At 53.4% G+C, this 17,791-nt stretch overlaps 3 protein-coding genes across 12 annotated transcripts; 2 read left to right on the plus strand and 1 right to left on the minus strand.

The window, feature by feature from the left end:
• The first annotated feature begins 124 nt into the window (after window positions 1-124).
• Window positions 125-3,592, plus strand: SRSF2 (serine and arginine rich splicing factor 2). Of its 8 annotated transcripts, none has more exons than XR_008530824.1 (4): window positions 125-697; window positions 983-1,678; window positions 2,330-2,421; window positions 2,932-3,592. XR_008530824.1 is itself a non-coding variant. In XM_054593127.1 (3 exons), exons 1-2 carry the CDS (start codon window positions 336-338, stop codon window positions 1,284-1,286), a joined length of 666 nt encoding a protein of 221 aa, XP_054449102.1. In that variant the 5' UTR covers window positions 125-335; the 3' UTR covers window positions 1,287-1,293; window positions 1,575-3,592. The 8 variants fall into 8 exon arrangements, 4 of the variants coding, with proteins under 4 accessions (XP_054449102.1, XP_054449101.1, XP_054449099.1 ...); XR_008530823.1 differs by having other exon boundaries at window positions 983-1,293; window positions 1,575-1,678; window positions 2,330-3,592; XR_008530822.1 differs by having other exon boundaries at window positions 983-2,421.
• Window positions 3,593-3,830: 238 nt separating this feature from the next.
• METTL23 (methyltransferase 23, arginine) lies at window positions 3,831-8,385 on the minus strand. Of its 2 annotated transcripts, none has more exons than XM_054593129.1 (5): window positions 8,031-8,385; window positions 6,011-6,115; window positions 4,302-4,539; window positions 4,139-4,223; window positions 3,831-3,996 (listed from the first exon to the last, which is right to left on the minus strand). In XM_054593129.1, the coding sequence occupies exons 2-5, from the start codon at window positions 6,092-6,094 to the stop codon at window positions 3,831-3,833; spliced, it is 573 nt and encodes a 190-aa protein (XP_054449104.1). In that variant the 5' UTR covers window positions 6,095-6,115; window positions 8,031-8,385. The 2 variants fall into 2 exon arrangements, with proteins under 2 accessions (XP_054449104.1, XP_054449105.1); XM_054593130.1 differs by lacking the exon at window positions 8,031-8,385 and adding an exon at window positions 7,354-7,408.
• A 178-nt stretch (window positions 8,386-8,563) lies between these two features.
• Window positions 8,564-13,759, plus strand: JMJD6 (jumonji domain containing 6, arginine demethylase and lysine hydroxylase). 2 transcript variants are annotated; one of them, XM_054593046.1, is made up of 6 exons: window positions 8,564-8,905; window positions 9,406-9,794; window positions 10,073-10,359; window positions 11,154-11,289; window positions 12,550-12,688; window positions 13,341-13,759. In XM_054593046.1, the coding sequence occupies exons 1-6, from the start codon at window positions 8,777-8,779 to the stop codon at window positions 13,470-13,472; spliced, it is 1,212 nt and encodes a 403-aa protein (XP_054449021.1). In that variant the 5' UTR covers window positions 8,564-8,776; the 3' UTR covers window positions 13,473-13,759. The 2 variants fall into 2 exon arrangements, with proteins under 2 accessions (XP_054449021.1, XP_054449023.1); XM_054593048.1 differs by lacking the exons at window positions 12,550-12,688; window positions 13,341-13,759 and adding an exon at window positions 11,768-11,870 and having other exon boundaries at window positions 8,565-8,905.
• The last annotated feature ends 4,032 nt before the right edge of the window (window positions 13,760-17,791 follow it).

Genomic DNA, 17,791 nt, shown 5'->3' on the forward strand with positions numbered 1-17,791 from the left:
CAGAGGCGGGGCACGCAGCAGGGACGTTGCGGAACCAGCCAATCAGAGGATTCACTTGTGGGTGGCGCGGGCGCCATTTTGTGAGGGGGACTATAAATACGCCTGGGGCTGGCCACTTGCCCAGTTGCTTCTCTGCTGCGGAAGTAGGCCTCTTTAGTTGTGTGTTGGACTTTTAAGAAACGTTTCCACGAGGAAGCCAACTGCCAGAGAAGAGGCGCGGCGTCGAGCCGAGCTAGTCTGGGGAAACCGCCGCCGCCTCGGCCGAACGCGCGGGCCCGCCCAGGGCGTTAGTTTTTCGGCGCTCAGTCGCAGGGCCCGGCCGACTCTCCCGAGCCATGAGTTACGGTCGTCCGCCTCCCGATGTGGAGGGCATGACCTCCCTCAAGGTGGACAACCTGACCTACCGCACCTCGCCCGACACCCTGAGGCGCGTCTTCGAGAAGTACGGGCGCGTCGGGGACGTGTATATCCCGCGGGACCGCTACACCAAGGAGTCGCGCGGTTTCGCTTTCGTCCGCTTCCACGACAAGCGCGACGCGGAGGACGCCATGGATGCCATGGACGGGGCCGTCCTGGATGGCCGTGAGCTGCGGGTGCAGATGGCGCGCTACGGCCGTCCGCCCGACTCGCACCACAGCCGCCGGGGACCGCCACCCCGCAGGTACGGGGGTGGCGGCTACGGACGCCGGAGCCGCAGGTAAACGGGGAGGGGCCTTGGGCTGACTCACAAAGGTTCTCGGAAACACGTGGTGGCGGGCCGAGGCCGCGGGCGCTCGCCGCGGGCCCCCGCGGTCCTGCCACCCGCCCGACCGCCTCGCGGTGCCCCTGCGGCCGCGGGCGGGCCGCTCCAGGCCTGAGCGACCCCGGCGCGCGGCCAGGGAAATGGCGCCGGGCGGCGAGATAATGGCGGCCTGGGCGGGCGGGCGGGCGGGCGGGGCGCGGCCGATCGCGGAGCCCTGACGCCTGCTGCTTCCGCCCGCAGCCCGAGGCGGCGTCGCCGCAGCCGATCCCGGAGTCGGAGCCGGTCCAGGTCCCGGAGTCGATCTCGCTACAGCCGCTCCAAGTCTCGGTCTCGCACTCGCTCAAGATCGCGGTCAACCTCCAAATCCAGGTCGGCGCGAAGATCCAAGTCCAAGTCCTCCTCGGTTTCCAGATCCCGCTCGCGGTCCAGGTCCCGGTCCAGGTCCAGGAGTCCTCCGCCCGTGTCCAAGAGGGAGTCCAAGTCCAGGTCGCGATCCAAGAGCCCCCCCAAGTCTCCGGAGGAGGAAGGAGCGGTGTCCTCTTAAGCAAACGGTAATGTCCACGGGGATCCGAGACGCATGACCTGAATTCAGAAATGGGGTTTGAAGTAGCGTTTCTGGTCCGTGTTAATAGACAAGTGACTCCTAACGTTGGGAGCGCTGCTCTGAACTAACTCGGCTTTGGGACTGATAACTGAAGAGAGGGGTCTGCAGAAAGAGGATGTGTTTAAAGCTTAGATGATAATGGCTGTTTCGTAAACTGTTTGAGACCTATTAATGAAAATGACTATTTCTTGCTGTTTTTATCCAACGTCTGCATTTTCCCCTTTAAAGCTGCGGTCTCCTGTTTGATAAAAGAATATTGGCCAGTATTGCAGATTTTAACTGATTTGGCTGATCCTCCAGGGACCAGTTTCTGTGGGCGTGTATTGGAGCAGGTTTGTCTTTAAATGTTAAAGATGCACTATCCTCTTAGAGAAAACTGTCAGTTCAACTATTGTTGTACTGACTGGGACTTCACTATTCTAATGGATGTGGCAAACGAATTGCAAACGAAGCAATGAACTTGGAACCCAAAAAAAAGTTTACAGGTATTGCACTGGGCGGGGAAAGGATAGTGTGTCTTTAACTCAAATTGTTTGGTCCTATTTTTTAAAAGGAAGGGCCCTAAGTAGCTCAGATATTAAAGCATTGTTCTCAATTGCCAAATGTTTTGTTTGGAAACCAAATTTATCTTGAAATATAGACTGATTTTTCTGATTTCAAGTTGTTTTTGTTTGGATATTTGGACACAGCCCTCTTTCCCCTCCCCCGTTTTTTTTTTCTTTTCTCCCCCCCTTTAATATTTTTCATCTTGGTTATTTGGCCAAGAAAGCACAAGCTTGTAAATGCTGACGGTAGCCTTTGTGAGAATTTCCTAATTTGGGCCTTTAAAAATTGTGAGAACGGCTGGGTGGAACCTTTGTGTAACCGACCCGTTTCACCGGAGCCTAACTTAGTAAGTACCAGCCCGAGCTTGAAGCCACGTGCGCTTTGTGCGGCGTCCCCGCGCTGGAGGGTAGGCTGACCTGGCTTCTTTTCAAACCTAGATGTGGCGGCCGGAGCGCGGCAGACAGCCCGGAAGGACCCCACGCTCAGTCCACCAGCGAGTCCTTGGAACAAGCAACTGGCTGTTGAAAAGGTTATTTTGTAACATTTTGTCTAACTTTTTACTTGTTTTAAGCTTCGCCTCAGGTGGCAAGCCTCATTTTATGTGCCATTTTGTTGCTGTTATTCAAATTTCTTGTAATTTAGTGAGGTGAACGAACTTCAGATTTCATTATTGGCTTGGATATTTGAGGTAAAATTTCTTTTTTGTTTATATAGTGCTGACTTTTTTTGTTTGAAATTAAACAGATTGGTAACCTAATTTGTGGCCTCCTGACTTTTAAGGAAACATGCAGCCATTACACACAGCCTAAAGCTGTCCAGAGATTGACTCAGCATTGCCTTCATTCCTTAGAATTAAAAACCTACAAAAGTTGGTGTAAATTTGTTTGTGTATGTTATTTACCTGCAGATCTAAATGGTAATCTGAACCCAAATTTGTATAAAGACTTCAGGTGAAAAGACTTGATTTTTTTTTTTTTTTGAAAGGATTGTTTACCAAACACAATTCTAATCTCTTCTCTTATGTATTTTTGTGCACTAGGCGCAGTTGTGTAGCAGTTGAGTAATGCTGGTTAGCTGTTAAGGTGGCGTGTTGCAGTGCAGAGTGCTTGGCTGTTTCCTGTTTTCTCCCGATTGCTCCTGTGTAAAGATGCCTTGTCGTGCAGAAACAAATGGCTGTCCAGTTTATTAAAATGCCTGACAACTGCACTTCCAGTCACCCGGGCCTTGCATATAAATAACGGAGCATACAGTGAGCACATCTAGCTGATGATAAATACACCTTTTTTTTTTCTACTCCCACTCCACCAAATGGTAAAAATGATCATCTTCATGTATGAACTTAAAATATGAAAAATGTTAAGGAAGCAAATGGTTTGTAACTTTGTAAGTACTTAAAACATGGTGTATCTTTTTTGCTCATAAATATTCTGTACTATAACCATTGTTTCTATAGTTTAATTAAAACGTTTTCTTGGTGTTAGCTTTTCTCAGAATATGTCTGTCTTTTTTTCTTCCCCTTATTTTAAAGACCTGTGCAATTTTCTTGTGAATGTTACTGACTGTATCGTATGAAAATAAAATGTTTAGCTGACTTAACAGTGAAAATGCCAGTTCAGAATCCACTGTCCTTAAAATTGATGCCCTAAGGTAGCACTTTCTTGAGTTTGGGGTACTCCTTGTCATAACCTAAATTTTGCCCCATTTTAATAACTTAGGAACAATCTGAGTCCTTTTCTTAATAGGTGTTTTAATTTTTGTTTCACGCTCCATAACCCATGTGTCGTCTAGGTGCCCCGCCACGATCCAAGGCCCACAGTTTTGACCATCTTCAGGTTCACTGCTTTACTTGCCAAGGAGCTGAAGAGGTCTGGGTCCCCACGGGCATGCCAGGTTGCTAATCAATATTGACAGTGTCCCCAAACACCTTGTAGGTATGATTCAGAGACTGTCCTTTGCAAAGGAGATGACCAGCATTTCAACAGTATGTCTTCCTGGGAGGGCAGATTCTGCTATATCTTCTTTGTCTGCATCAAAAGACGCCAGAGGAATGTGGACACATTTCATGTCCCACTTGTAGAGCAAAGCTTCAAGTGACCAGTCAGCACTGAGGAAAATAAATTGATTTTTAAGTTATGATTTGCCTGTTTTGCTTCAGCTGCGTTTTTCATTTTATCCTTTGACACTGCATTGTCAAGGCTTAATTCAACTGAATAAAAACTGAGTAAACCAGGTTTAATAATGCTTACCTTCTCACCTGGTAAGTAGACCACATTTGGACCTTGGGGTTCTTCTGCATCAAAAAGTACACTGTAGTTAAAATGTCTTCAAAATCTGGGAAGAAAGGGCTTCCTGATAAGATTTATACTTACATTGCAACTCTGGCAAAATTTACTGTTAAAAAAGGTTTACCTTCTGGTTCAAAGAACACATCCGATGCTAGAATAATATCTTGTGGTGGCAAAGCCAGAAGGTCCCGAGATACGTGACCCCATGTGAGTCCTACAGCACGCACCTGCGGCAGGCCGTTCATACGGCAGCTTTGCCGACAGACTTCCAGACAGTGAGGCAGCTCTGAACTGTCAGACAGTATTACTTTAGCACCACATTTTGCAGCTAGAATTCCTGGAAGGCTCACTCCAGCTCCAACCTAAAAAGGTTAGAAGGTGGCATTTCAGAGTTGGTCTAGAGATGGCAAGAATTTGGGTCTCAGCAGACAGTTTCCCATTTTAAAAATGCCTTAAACTGAAGGATGCTTGGGCTCGGCATTTCAGACGAGTTGTGACTTGGTAACTGGGCCAAAGGGCAGCTGTAGTCCCGTGCAGGCCCTGTGCTCTGCGGCTGCCAGTGCTTCCAACCTCCACGTGTGGCCACTTCATTGCTAACGTGCCCAGAAAGGCAGTCTGGGACACACCGTGATCTTCATAGGATGCTGGGTCCCTAGAAGCCTCCTGAGTAACTTGACATGCACCCAAGGAGGCAGTACTGGTGGTGGTTTTTTAAGATTTTTCTTTTTTGAAAGATCTTTTTAGAGAGGGGAAGGGAGGGAGGGAGACAAATATCCACGTCTCGGGACCTGGCCTGACACACCCAGGACCTTTTGGTTGGAGGAACACTGCCCAACCCCCACTGAGCCACACCAGTCAGGGCAGTGCTGATTTTAATGAGTTTTATGTGAATAAAAGCCTGGCAGGTCTGCAATATGGCTTCCTACAGAAGGGGATTTTCCAACTGGGCCTTGAAAGGCCCTTAAATACACTAAGGAATACTATCAAGGATTGCCTTTGTATTAACAGTGATTAAAATAAAAGCTCCCTATTTTCCAATTTGAGGATGAGCATAGATTCTCAATCTTTTCTGAATGCCTCACAATTGCCACTATTTGGGGACAGGTATGCCAAAATGCCTTTACCCTTCATTTACAGGTTTTGCAAAAATTAGGTGTCCTTAAGTTTCCGGTTTGTGTACCACTTCTGCAACCCTGACAAAGGTTTATTTCTCCAACCCGCCAGCAGTCTCAAGTCAGGTAGAGTGATGAGGAAGAGCCTGCGGTACATTTTAAATCTCAAGAGTTCCACAAATGGGAAAGCTATTTTGTGAGATAGACCAACAGTGTTGGAGCCCAATGACGCCTTTGGCACAACATAGGAAGACGGCCTTGAATGTTTTCCTGCTAAGTCAATGGGCTTCACTTGGAATTAAGAGTCAGCAAACTGGAAATGGTCAGATGGTAAAAATTTTAGTCATGGTGGGCCACTTAAAAAAAAAAAACAACAAAAAACACTACAAATGTAAAATTCATTCTCAGCTCACACGCCTTACAAGCTAGCCAAGTTACCCAATTTAAAAATACAGTGTGGGGACGGGGGCAGGGTGAAGGGGGACAAATTGGGGGACAGGGAGGGAATGGTGGGCGTCTGTAATAGTGTCAACAAAAAAGTTTTTTAAGTAAATTACAGTGTGGGGCAAATATAGGTTTACAGTTCATATGGAAAATAATACAAGAGTAAACTGGCACACAACTGTAAACCTACTTTTGCCCCATTCCGTATTTGACACAAGTGAATGGCACGTAGACTTCAATCTGAGCGTGGGCTTTGAAACCTTGAGGGCACGTTTACCTCTAAGATAGCCTTGCCTGGGAGAGAGCTTCTGTGAAACCACAGGTACTGGGCCAGGACCACAGCACAGGGCCATACGTACATTCCGTACTGAAGATGCAGGACCTGAAAAGAATGTTTGTGCATCGTAAATAACTCACCTGCTAGAGTCTTAATACTTACACAACGGCTGAGTGGCACTGGCGCCCATCACAAGGTGACTGTTCCCTGCTCTCCAATTCAGACCGTATGGGAGGGCATAAACTGCAATACCATGTAGTAATAAGCACTCATTATTTATTTATTCAATAAGCATTTATTTAGGGACTTAGCGGCTTAATAGCTATTCTAGGCTGAAGATGGAACTCCCGTGGAGCATATATACCCCACTAGGGAGAGACAGGCAACAAGTAAGCAAATAAAAGTATTGTTGGTTTGTGAGAATGCTATCAACACAGTAAAACAGGGTGATGTGAGCGTGCTGGCCAGGGGCTGGGCGGGTGCGGGGACAATAACCACAAGGTGGCTGCCCTAGATAGGGAGAGGGGATGATTCAGACAAAGGCCCCAAAGCCAGAACTGAAGCTCCTCGCTGGACAACAGAGAACCCAGGCTTGTGGGGTGGAGGCAGGGCTTTGTAGTGCGCAGAGCTCACAGGGAGGGCGGGGCCAGATGTGTGGGGTCCTACAGGCCGCAGGAAGTTTGGCTCCTGTATTATTTTTTAAGTTTATTTTTTATTGTGTTTTTAGCTTTATATTTTAAATGCATGAAGATACTGGAGGGTTTTAGGCACACGCATGCCTTGGTAGGCTAATGGGAAACGATGTGGTCCTAGGAAGACATCCAGGAAGAGCTTTGAGTGGACCTGAATCCTGGAGTTAGGAAGGCAGGCAAGTTTACAAAGCCTTTGAAAAGGCAGAGTTGCGAGAGCATGGTATTGAGCTACGCAAGACAACATAGCTCACAATTCTGCATGAGCCTGCCCAAGTTCAACCTCCAGATCTGGAATTTACTAGCTCTGTGACCTCACTCTCGTTCCTTAAGTCTGTGCTTTAGTTCCCTCAATTACAAAATACTATCTCATAGCCTGATTAGGAATATTCAGTGCAAACTACTTAATACAGTACCAAGCACAAAATAAGCATACAAAGTTAGCAATTATTAAACTGCAAATCTTTGTTTTCTAGAATAAAGGGTGCCCCTAGTGGGGTGGTAGGAAAGGGGCTGAAGTTATAAAAATATCGAAGGTGAAGGAGCTAAGGTCTGAACTTAAGCCATTCCACAAAAATATTAGTGCCTAAAATATGCGAGGTATTGTCTTAACTGCAGGGTGTACAGCATGAATGAGAGACAAAAATGCCTGACCTGGTAGATTTTACCCAGGAGGGCACCGAAGGATTTCTGACCAGAGCCGTGCAGACTTGGGTCTAAAGAAGAGGTCTTTCTACTCACAGGGAGTATCTTCACTCCTTAAGTTTGGGAAGAAATCTAAATGGTTATTTCAGCGTAAAGGCATTAGAAACTATTAGAAATAGGTTCCGCTTGAGCTGTTTTTTTATTTTTAAACTATTATTCCTAATACCTACGTCACAGGCTGCTGTTAAAATCAAACACTACAACGTGAAAATGCTTTGAGACATCGGACACACAAAGTACAATTACGAGTTTTGGGGACAACCGTTGAGCTGAAAGATGTCCCAACCCAAAAACTTTACTTGGGCAGAGAGGGTTAGAACCTCCGGTCCCAGGTAAAGATTAATTAAGCCCTTCAACAAGATCAAAGGAAATACTGGGTATCAAGAATTCCACTTTTATGGCAGGAATATCCAGTGTGGCGAGGCTCCCTGGCTAGCGACGTCCCCAGATTCCTTACTGAAAGACATGTCCAAAGGCTTCATACCAAACGTTCCGCTCTGTCCACCCTAAGTCAGGAAGCCGCGACCGCCACCACCCACCCGACCCAGATGGGCTGAGAACTGCTCCTGAGGTAAGTAGGGCGTAAAGGCCTGGAGACGCTTCCTAGCGGGTGCCGCTGCACGCACCTGCGGGACGCACACCTCCAGCACGGCCCCCTCCGCTCCCAGGCCCTGCTCCTCCGAGAACCGAAAGCGCTGGGTGAGGACCACATGCCCTCGGAGGCCAGGGCCGCCCAGGAGAGAGTCGGTGGTCCCCACGTGGGCCGGCAGCGGCGGACGGCGCCGGGCCGCCAGCCTTGACGCTCGGGTCCCCTGGGCCTAAGAGGGTCGCTCCCCGGCACCACGTGGTCCTGCGCGGGGGGCCCGTTGGGTCCCTAAAACCCTGCAGCAAGAAGAGGAAAAGCACCCCTCGGGCAAGAGAGCAGCAGCAAGGGCAGAACCACCAGGAGGTAGGTAAAGGAGACAGAGAACAGGGGACCAGCACAGCACGCCAGCGGAAGTTGGAAGCGGAAATGCTGCGCGCTGCCGGAGATGACGTAACCGGAAGCAGGCGTGAAGAGACGGCCGCGGTGAGACGGCTCCTTGGCAGGCCTGACCTCCCCAACATGGCGGAAACCCGGCGTTTGTAAAGGCGGACCCTGGAGGCGCCGAGGCCAATGGCCGACCGCGAGAGGCCGGGGGGCGGGGAAGACGGCAGCCACACGCCCAACCCGAAGCCCGGGAGGTGGTCGGGGAGTGAATTTTCTCGAAGGCGGCTTTAAAGGCGTAGGGCGTTTAAGTGCGGCCGCCGCCTGGGTCGGGAAGGGGCGCGTTGGTGGCCGGAAGCGAGCTGCGCCGAGGTCGTCGCGGAACCAGCTGGTGACCCCCGCAGGATGAACCACAAGAGCAAGAAGCGGATCCGCGAGGCCAAGCGGAGTGCGCGACCGGAGTTGAAGGACTCGCTGGACTGGACCCGGCACAACTACTACGAGAGCTTCTCGCTGAACCCGGCGGCCGTAGCGGTGAGCGCGCGGGGATCGCGGGCCGAGCACGGGTGTCCCCGGGCGGTCGCGCACCTCTGCCGGGGCACAGCGCTCCCGCGCGCAGCGCGGCACCCCGGGATTCCGATGGGCTCACCCGCACCTCGCGGAGATCAGGGTCATCGGGGCCGCGATTCCAGGGAGGGTTTTCTTCTTCCCCTGCGCGGGCAACTGGACTCTCACGTTTTTGGCGCCCTTAAAGAGAAGTCCTGTCGCCCCTTGATCTCCTTGGACGGCGGGGCCCTCGGGGACCTGGCTGTCAAAGGCCACAGAAGTGGGAGATGCGAAGCCACCCTTGGCGCGGTGGCTTAGGCTACAACGTGCTCGAACTCACGCAGGTCCTCCCCCCACCCCCCGCGGCGAAGCCAGAACAAAAATTTGGCTCGTTAGATATATCATTGTTAATTGGCCCTGGGGACACCCTTATTTGCCTGAAAAAAAATTTTTTTTTTAACTGGGTAGATCTTTTCTGATTCTCTCAGGATAATGTGGAGAGGGCAGATGCATTACAGCTGTCGGTGGAGGAATTTGTAGAGCGATATGAAAGACCTTACAAGCCCGTGGTTCTGCTCAATGCCCAGGAGGGCTGGTCTGCGCAGGAGAAATGGACTCTGGAACGCCTAAAAAGGAAGTACCGGAACCAGAAGTTCAAGTGTGGGGAGGATAACGATGGCTATTCCGTGAAGATGAAGATGAAATACTACATCGAGTATATGGAGAGCACTCGAGATGACAGCCCCCTTTACATTTTTGACAGTAGCTACGGTGAACATCCCAAAAGAAGGAAACTTTTGGAAGACTACAAGGTGCCCAAGTTCTTCACTGACGACCTTTTCCAGTACGCAGGGGAGAAGCGCAGGCCCCCGTACAGGTGAGGCGCCGTGGCAGTCTCCTCTACAACCACGTGTGGCAGCCCGTTTGGTCAGCTGCGGCTTTCTAGCCTAGCACTAAGCCACCGCACGGATTTTTCTTTTTTCCTGTTAGGGATCAGTGCATGCACAGTTCGGCATTTTTATGTCCCAAAACTTGTGTAGTCTTTGGAACAAAGGTAGCATAATGCACTATGTAAAATTGCATACTTATTTTGTGTTGCCTGTCTGTGTGTGTGGTTTAATTTCTCTTTATGTCTTGGATCTGTCTGTCCTTCAGGTGGTTTGTGATGGGGCCGCCACGCTCTGGAACCGGAATTCACATCGACCCCCTGGGAACCAGTGCCTGGAATGCCTTGGTTCAGGGCCACAAGCGCTGGTGCCTGTTCCCCACCAGCACGCCCAGGGAGCTCATCAAGGTGACCCGCGAAGAAGGAGGGAACCAGCAAGATGAAGCTATTACCTGGTTTAATGTCATTTATCCCCGGACACAGCTTCCAACCTGGCCACCTGAATTCAAACCCCTGGAAATCTTACAAAAACCAGGAGAGACTGTCTTTGTACCAGGTATAGACGAGCTGAAACAGGCTCTTTCCTTGAATTTAGTGATTTGTCATTTTGGAGCAGAACGGCCTATAGAGTGAGTCAGAGAAATCCCACTGCCTGCGGACTGAATGGACTGGCCCACGCCCGCCTCCGACAGCGAGTGACAGGTCACTGTGCTGGCAGGTTTTTAGGGGGCTGCTGTCCACTTATCACCTAAATACATAATGACTCTTGATAAACTTTCTGCATGTAAAGTTCCTACTCACTCCTCCCCACCACCTCAGTGTTTACTTAGTGTCTTCTGTAAGTTCTCTAAATTGGGGTTTTGATAAAACGTAGCAATGGGTGGGCTGAGTCAGGAAACAGTGACTTGGAACCTAGAGGCAGGAGATCAGCCCCACACTCGATGTCGCTGAGACGTCAGGTGTGGGGAATACAGGTATTTCGGTCAGGCGTCCTCCTGCTAGAGGCCGAAGAACTGGCTGCCTTTATGGTTTGGGTCACAGCTTCAGGCGAGCAGGAGAGGAGACACTTTTTCTGCTCCTATACCAGGACGGCAGCTGTAGGCAATCCCAAAACAAGCAGGCACAGCCCTGCTGCAGTAAAACAGGACATAGGCAGGTCCCTTGTGCCACCCTCCCCCCCGCCGCCGGCCCCCGACCAGGAGCGCGTGCACGCGGCAGCCTGTCTCCCAGGCTCTCCCTCGCAGCTGGGAATCCCTGCTGCTGAAGTCCCCGCTAGATGTTCCGTGGAGTTGGCGTTACAGTGGTGGCTAGGGCCCGGCCCTGCTGAACTCTTCACTTGTTGGATTTCAGGAGGCTGGTGGCACGTCGTCCTCAATCTTGATACTACCATTGCCATCACCCAGAATTTTGCCAGCAGCACCAACTTCCCTGTTGTATGGCACAAGACGGTAAGAGGGAGACCAAAGTTGTCCAGGAAATGGTATAGGTGAGAGACGTTTTCTTCTTATTTTTGCTTGTTCTGACGTCTGCCACAGAGATAAAATGGAAAGAGCCCACCGCCGCGGTGACGCGTGCCGAGGTCAGACAGGCCCGGCGAAGCCGGGCTGCAGGAGCTCTCAGGTGGCGGAGAGCGGGCCCGAGGTCAGGGCTCGTCCGGGTGCTGGCCAGCCTCAGGGGACAGGCGGAGGCGCTGCATGCTCAGTCAGAGCCAGTCAGTCAAAACGTCGTAATTGGGATTGTTCCTCGTTTTCTGTTTTTGGTTGGTTTTTTTTTATTTTTTTGGTTTTTGGTTTTGATTTTTCACCCCCCGAGCTAGCCCAAGCAGAGGAAGTCGTTTTGTTTGGGTTTTATTTGGGTGGTTTCTTTTTCTTACCCAGAAGCGTTATTCCCATTTGAACTTACCACCTTCAGTTCTTGTGAGCGAGGTCACTGCCCGGAGACTTAGCTCCTCTGTTTATCCACAGAACAGACACAGCACGGGCAGCGGCAGTGCACGCCACCCCAGCCACCCGTGCCTCTGTGTCCCAACCCTGACCTGGAGGGACCGGCTCTGGGGTAAGAGGGGGGTTCCGGCTGGGTCAGTGCTCAGCCCCCGCCGAGGGCCGCAGGCTGGCTCTCGGGCCCCGAGGCCCACTCCCCCCGGCAGGCTGCCGCGGCGCCGTCGGCCTCGCCTGCCGCAGGGCCTCATCCCGGGCCACAGCAGACACCGCAGCAGGTCCTGGGGGTCTGCCACCTCCGACCATCCAGCGCAGTTTCGTCCCCAAGTGAGGGGACCCACTGTTACTCGACACATCTTACAGACCTAGTCGTTTCCTCTTACGAGCAGAATCTCACCAAGCCCAACTCCAACCATTAAGTGCTGTGCTGTGGATAGGAAGGTTAAAAAAAAATTAGCTAGAAAAGGTTCAGGGAAGAAATGAGGACGAGAGACTTCCTCCCCAGGGGCAAAAACAGACTAAGCCCAGGCGCCGCTGCCTCACAGCGGGTGCGCCTCGGCCCAGCGCAGTGGCGAGAAGTCACGCGGAGCTGCCTTCCCTGGGAACAGCCTGACCGAGCAGCGCGTAGGGCGTTCGCTCTCGGCCTGAGAATCCGCGTATCCTCGCCACTCTGCGGCCCTCCTTCCGCACGGGCACCTGGCGTTCCCGGGCGCCTCTGAGAGGGGCCCGCCTCCACGCTGAGTCTGGACTGTTGTGCGTGGCCGTCGCTGCCTGTCCCAGCACTGAGGACTGCGTTTCTTGTGCCTCAGGATCTTGAAACAGGAGCGCCCCGAGCTGGCGGTCCTGGCGGACTCTGTTGACCTTCAGGAATCCACAGGGATCGCCTCGGACAGCTCCAGCGACTCGTCCAGCTCCTCCAGCTCCAGCTCGTCCGACTCGGACTCAGAGGTGAGGCCCGCTCCCTCACCAGGCCTCCAGGGCCGGTCCCCTGACAGAAACCAGAGGCGACTCCCTTGGGAAGTCCAGCTGCCGTCATTCCTGCTGTGGAGTGACCTTTGCCCATTTGGTGGCTCTGTGTGCGCACGTGCATGTGTGTGTGGGGGGGGGGGGGGGGAGAGAATATCGTTACAATAGCCTTAGGAGGTTAAAGGAGTAGTTGAGGGTCTCAGTAAGTAAACAGCCCGGATCACACAGCCAGCAGACAGCAGTGTCGGAAACCCGGACTCCGAGCATTCTGAGCTCAAAGTCCAGGCTAAGAATTTTTCCTGTGGGTGGTAAATTGTGAGCCTAGAAACCCAAAATTCAGAGGCTTGCCCAAAGCTACGCTAATACTGGGTGAGAGGGTCCTGCACCCTTAGCAGATGAGATTTCTGTTCCCCAACCGCACACCCTACTGACTCCATCTTTCCCCTGGGTGGGAGCGGGGCGGGCACATTTTATGGATGGTCTGCGGGGGGGGGGGAGGCAGGGGCTGGGCGCGGGGTTGTGGAGCGGCCACAGGCCACTGCTCTGCTCCGGGGGAGAGCGGGCAGCATGGGGGCTGTCGCCTGAGGTCGGACGTTCGGTCCAGGCTGAACTCCTGTTTCCCTCCTGTGCCCAGTGCGAGTCGGGGTCTGAGGGCGACGGCACAGCGCACCGCAGGAAGAAGAGGAGGACCTGCAGCATGGTGGGCAACGGGGACACCGCCTCCCAGGACGACTGCGTGAGCAAAGAGCGCAGCTCCTCCAGGTGACCAACCACGGCGCCGGTCTGCGTCGGAGGACACGCTGCGGCCCGCGGCAGGGCCCAGGGAGGGCGGCCTGTCGGCCCCTGCAAACGCAGGGAGGGCCGGCAGGAGCCAGAGAACGAGGCCGCGCCTGGGATGACCCCCTCACTTAGCGTTTGCGCAGCGGCTCTGTGTCTGCTCCCGGCGCAAGCCCACGTGCTGTGTGCGCAGAGGCAACGCTCTGTGTGGGCGGTGCCGAGGCAGCCCGTGCACTATTTAATAAAAGTGAGACGCATTTTATAGCTCTGATTATTTTTTCATTGAGAGTACCAGAACCTTCCTGTGTTGCTCTCTCGTCATGTTCTCGGGGGAAGGAGTGACCGCACAGCTCCGCACCCTTGCTGGGGACGTCGCAGCACCAAGGGGAAGGCCGGGGCCTGCCCAGCGTCCCAGGCCTGAGGCGTGGCCCTTCCTCCCGCTCTGTCGTGGCCGCTTGGATGGTTGGTCCAAGCCGGACGAAAGCAGAAACCTCACGTTTTTTTAATAAAATCTTAATCATGTCTCCAATGTTTAAAAACCAGACTTGATTGAAATAACTTAAACCTTAAAGTGAAATCAGTGAGGGAGAGCCTGTGCGGGCACCTGCCCTGGTGCCAGGCACGTCGCCAGCGCACAGGGACGTCTGGTGGCTCGGGCGCCCGGGTCCGTGGGCCCCAGGCCCTGCGCTCCGTGTGTCCGCACGGAGACGGGGGAGGCTTTGGGAAGACAGCGAGGGCCCGGCGTTCACGAGCGCAAGAGCCTGGCATCCTTAGCTGCTGCCTGGGCAGCGTTGCTCCTGGCCGCTGCATATCTGTGAGCGGCTGCGTTCCCTTCTGTCGTTTGTCCTCGTTCTCTGTGGCCCGGTCGGAATTCCACGGGAAAACTCAGGTGCCGTATCCTAGTGCCCTGACCGGGCTTGCTTGTGCGTCTCCCAGCCCGAGGCGCCCTTCGCACACTGTGCCCAGGCTTCCGCTATTGTGGAGCTTGGCTGCCCGTGAGGCGCGCCTCTGCCTTTGTAAGAAAAATTTAGAGGGAGTCCCGCCGTCGCTTCCACGTGGGGGCCCGTGGGGCCTGCTGTGGCATCGCCCTCCTGCTTTGCGCACAGCTGTGCCGTCCACGCACTGACCACGGGCAGGTGCCCTTTCCCTGGCGGGTTAGGGACGCTGGCGGAACCCCGAGGTGGCGCTCTCCTCGGCTGTGGTGGCCACCCGGTTGAGTTTCCACGTCGGCTCCGCCCTTCCCGTGTGTTGCTGGAATTGGGATCATCCCTCTCCGGTCCCAGCTTCTGTCTACAGTCAAGGGCAGTTTTCACTGCTCAGCAAGAATTGTCAAGAAGTGGAACGAGCGGCCCGCTCAGTGGAGCAGCGAAGGCTGCGTGATGTTGGGTGAGAGGCTTCGGCGCGTCTCCTTTGAGACCAAGCCGGTCGACCACGAGGCTGGCGGGCTGTAATCCTTGATGTTGGGGAGGAATTTGCACTGTCCCCAGAGCCAGCTGCGTGGACACGGAGACACTGACGAGCGGGTGGACTTGAGTTTTTGTGGGAGTAACCAGTTACACGGGAGAAGCGCTGTGAGGCTGCTGCGTCCCGGTGTCTGTCGCTATTCATCTGCCACACACTGACCCCGCCAGCGTGCCCGGCACCCGTCGCTGCTGCCTGGTACCATCTGTGATTCGTTATCTTTTCTCCACCGTCAGAGAGGCTGTTAAATTCCAGGGGTACTTCTGGGTGGCATACTGTGGGGACAGCCGACATCTGGCTTGGTCGCTTAGGAACGGAGTGGGAGAAGTGTGCACCGTGTGCTCATCACAGGACGGAACGTGATGGTCAGCGCCGAGTTCTGCGAGACCCGCCCTGTTCTCCCCCATCGCGTGATCCAAAGTCAGAAGCTCTCCGAGGCCGTGAGGGATTTCAGGGCCAGCGCCCCTGTTGGTCCCACCTGCAAGGCATCCGGTGGGTGGCTTGTGTTACACCCAGGAACAAATTCAGAGGTGCTGCTCCTGCTCTTGGGGAGCTGTTCCGGCTTCTAGCAGGTTCTCACACAAACACCTGGGGATTGACCAACGGGCTCTATCTCTTGTTAAGCATCTGCTTGCCTTAATCTGTCCCTCATTTAAATAAAAATAAGGGGGTTAAAGCACCTTGCGGGTTGGAATGCAGGTAAGGCACAGTCTGTGTGCACAGGCTGGCATCATGTGCCGGCGCCTCCCAAAATCCCTCCTAAAAAAATGGATGTAATCAGGTGAATCCAGTCATCTTTGCCAAGTGTGACGTTTTTAACGAATTGCGTAGCATTCCTGACACTGGGTTGTTCATGTGACTTTTCTGTAGGAGGCTTGTCCCTATTGTGTCTTAGTCCAGTTCTCTGTATCCCAAAGCGCCAACCTAAGTATGTGGCCGGCTGGATGGAACGCGGCTCCCTTCCTGCCCTCGGCACCTGGCCCTCTCCCTGCCTGCTGCTGCCCTCCCCTCCCCCGCCAGGCAGCAGGGCCCCCAGTGCCAGGGGGGCCCGGCCTGTGCTTGGGTGAGAGCAGAGTCAAACCCTGAAGCCATAATCTTTTTGTGTTACTATCTGAACGGTGTTCCTCCTTCTCCTTTTTAACTTTTCTTTCTATCCTCACAGTGCTTTTACCTTCCCCCCAGGATTGCTAACCAGCATTCACACTCACCTTCTCAAACTCACACCAAGGGCTTCTCTCTAAATCACTTTAAAGCAACCAAGAGGCTGTTTGCCGCCAGGGGGCGTAGTGAGACGGAGCAGTGGCAGGGATGGTCCCCTGGCGATTTGCACTTAAGAGATGAGCCACCCTGTTTGCTTTCCCCAGATGCCAAAAGTGACCCCTGTTTGATAAGCAACATCCAGAAATAAGGGATTGGGGGTGAGATGGGGAGACTGCAACGAAGGAGCGGAGTCGGGGCTGGGCAGTCAGGACCAAAGAGGACCGGGAACAAGGGGTGCAGTGAGCCCTCTACCTGCCTGGCTTGAGCTGCTCCTCTAAGTGGGGTCAACAGCAGTGAAGGGCACAACTGTTTTCAAGGACCATTCCCCAGCTAATTTTAACACCAACAAGCTGGGTCCCGAGAGGAAGGACCTGGGACCACACGACTGTCCAGGAGGAAGAGAGGGGTGTGGCGAGCAGGGACCCGGGACCCCGGGGCATCAAGGGGGTCCTGGTCTTTGGGAACGGGAGAGGTGTCCATGGCCTCTCCGTCACCCTGAAGCCTCCGGGGTCTCCAGGAGATCTGTGCTGTCAAAGGTGACACCTTTCAGGGGACAGCCACCCAAACAGGAACACGGATCACACTTCATTCAGGTCTGCACACGCCCGTTTATTAAACATCAAGCATCCAGCCGCCATCTGCCTGCCAGGCACTCTCCTTGGTTCTGGAGGCACAGCCGTGCCGAGCCGGGCGCCTGGCCTGGCCGAGTCTCTGGGGCAGCGAGGGTGCCGCTCCCGGGGCTGCTGGTCTGGGCAGCCGCGTGTGGAAGTCCCTACCGAACGCACGTGTGTGAGGTCTTCATAAAAGGACCCATCTTCCTAACCTGGTGTGGCTTCTCTGCACATGAACTGAAGGTCCTTAAGGACCAGCAAGCAGGTTTTTAGTGGAAGCACTTTACAGACTTATTTGAGGCTCAGCGTTGGTGTGATTCAGGACGTCAGACAAGAGTGTAGGATGGAACAGGAGTTCTACATAGATGTTGTAGAAAGTGCTGTCTAGGAGGTGGGCATATATGCAGGCAGCTCAGGTTCCTGGAGTGGTATGGAGCCCTTCCCCAAATAAGCTATCGCGCGTGTTCCGTGTCCTCAGGTGGCGGCCCTCAGGGCTGTCTCATTGTTCGTTCAAAACCTCGGGACACCCACCCCACTGACACCCCCCGGAGAGCCGGCGGGGCTCACTGCCTCTCAGGGGGCTGGGCGCGGCCGACGACCTGGGACCGCCTGCTGCGTGCCCGGAGCCCCTGTTGCCGCCCAGCACACCTCTGAGCAGCCCGCACCCGGCTCCCTCTCGCGGTGGGTCTGCCCCCGGACTGGTATTTTTAACATTCACTTGGATGAAACTTGTTCATCGTTTTAAATAAAGCAACTTGGAGTTGGGTTTTTTGTATTGTTTTATCCTCGTTTCTTTTCACGGTAACTGAGTTTTTGCCTCCACAATAGGTCTTCTTAAATATATATTTTAAAACAGTAGGGACAGGGACAAAAATAAGGCCTAAACACTTTGGCTGAAAGTCCCCCAGTGGTCAAAAGCCAGTGGCTGAGAGGCAAGCCTCATTTCCCATGTAACAGTTGTGGGCCATTTTCATCA

Source organism: Pteronotus mesoamericanus, unplaced genomic scaffold, assembly GCF_021234165.1.
Source record: "Pteronotus mesoamericanus isolate MK-2021 breed Mesoamerican mustached bat unplaced genomic scaffold, CSHL_Meso_final scaffold_408, whole genome shotgun sequence".
In the NCBI taxonomy this organism is placed as follows: Eukaryota; Metazoa; Chordata; class Mammalia; order Chiroptera; family Mormoopidae; genus Pteronotus; species Pteronotus mesoamericanus.

Bases quoted from the DNA above. Each gene is read 5' to 3' on its own strand.
- JMJD6 (XM_054593046.1), top strand. From the start codon at position 8,777: ATGAACCACAAGAGCAAGAAGCGGATCCGCGAGGCCAAGCGGAGTGCG. The intron at 8,906-9,405 runs GTGAGCGCGCGG...TGATTCTCTCAG, and splicing joins TGAACCCGGCGGCCGTAGCG to GATAATGTGGAGAGGGCAGA. The intron at 9,795-10,072 runs GTGAGGCGCCGT...TCTGTCCTTCAG, and splicing joins AAGCGCAGGCCCCCGTACAG to GTGGTTTGTGATGGGGCCGC.
- SRSF2 (XM_054593124.1), top strand. From the start codon at position 336: ATGAGTTACGGTCGTCCGCCTCCCGATGTGGAGGGCATGACCTCCCTC. The intron at 698-982 runs GTAAACGGGGAG...TTCCGCCCGCAG, and splicing joins TACGGACGCCGGAGCCGCAG to CCCGAGGCGGCGTCGCCGCA.
- METTL23 (XM_054593129.1), bottom strand. From the start codon at position 6,094: ATGTACGTATGGCCCTGTGCTGTGGTCCTGGCCCAGTACCTGTGGTTT. The intron at 4,540-6,010 runs GTAAACGTGCCC...TAACCTTTTTAG, and splicing joins CAGGCAAGGCTATCTTAGAG to GTTGGAGCTGGAGTGAGCCT. The intron at 4,224-4,301 runs GTAAACCTTTTT...CTTTCTTCCCAG, and splicing joins TGTGTTCTTTGAACCAGAAG to ATTTTGAAGACATTTTAACT.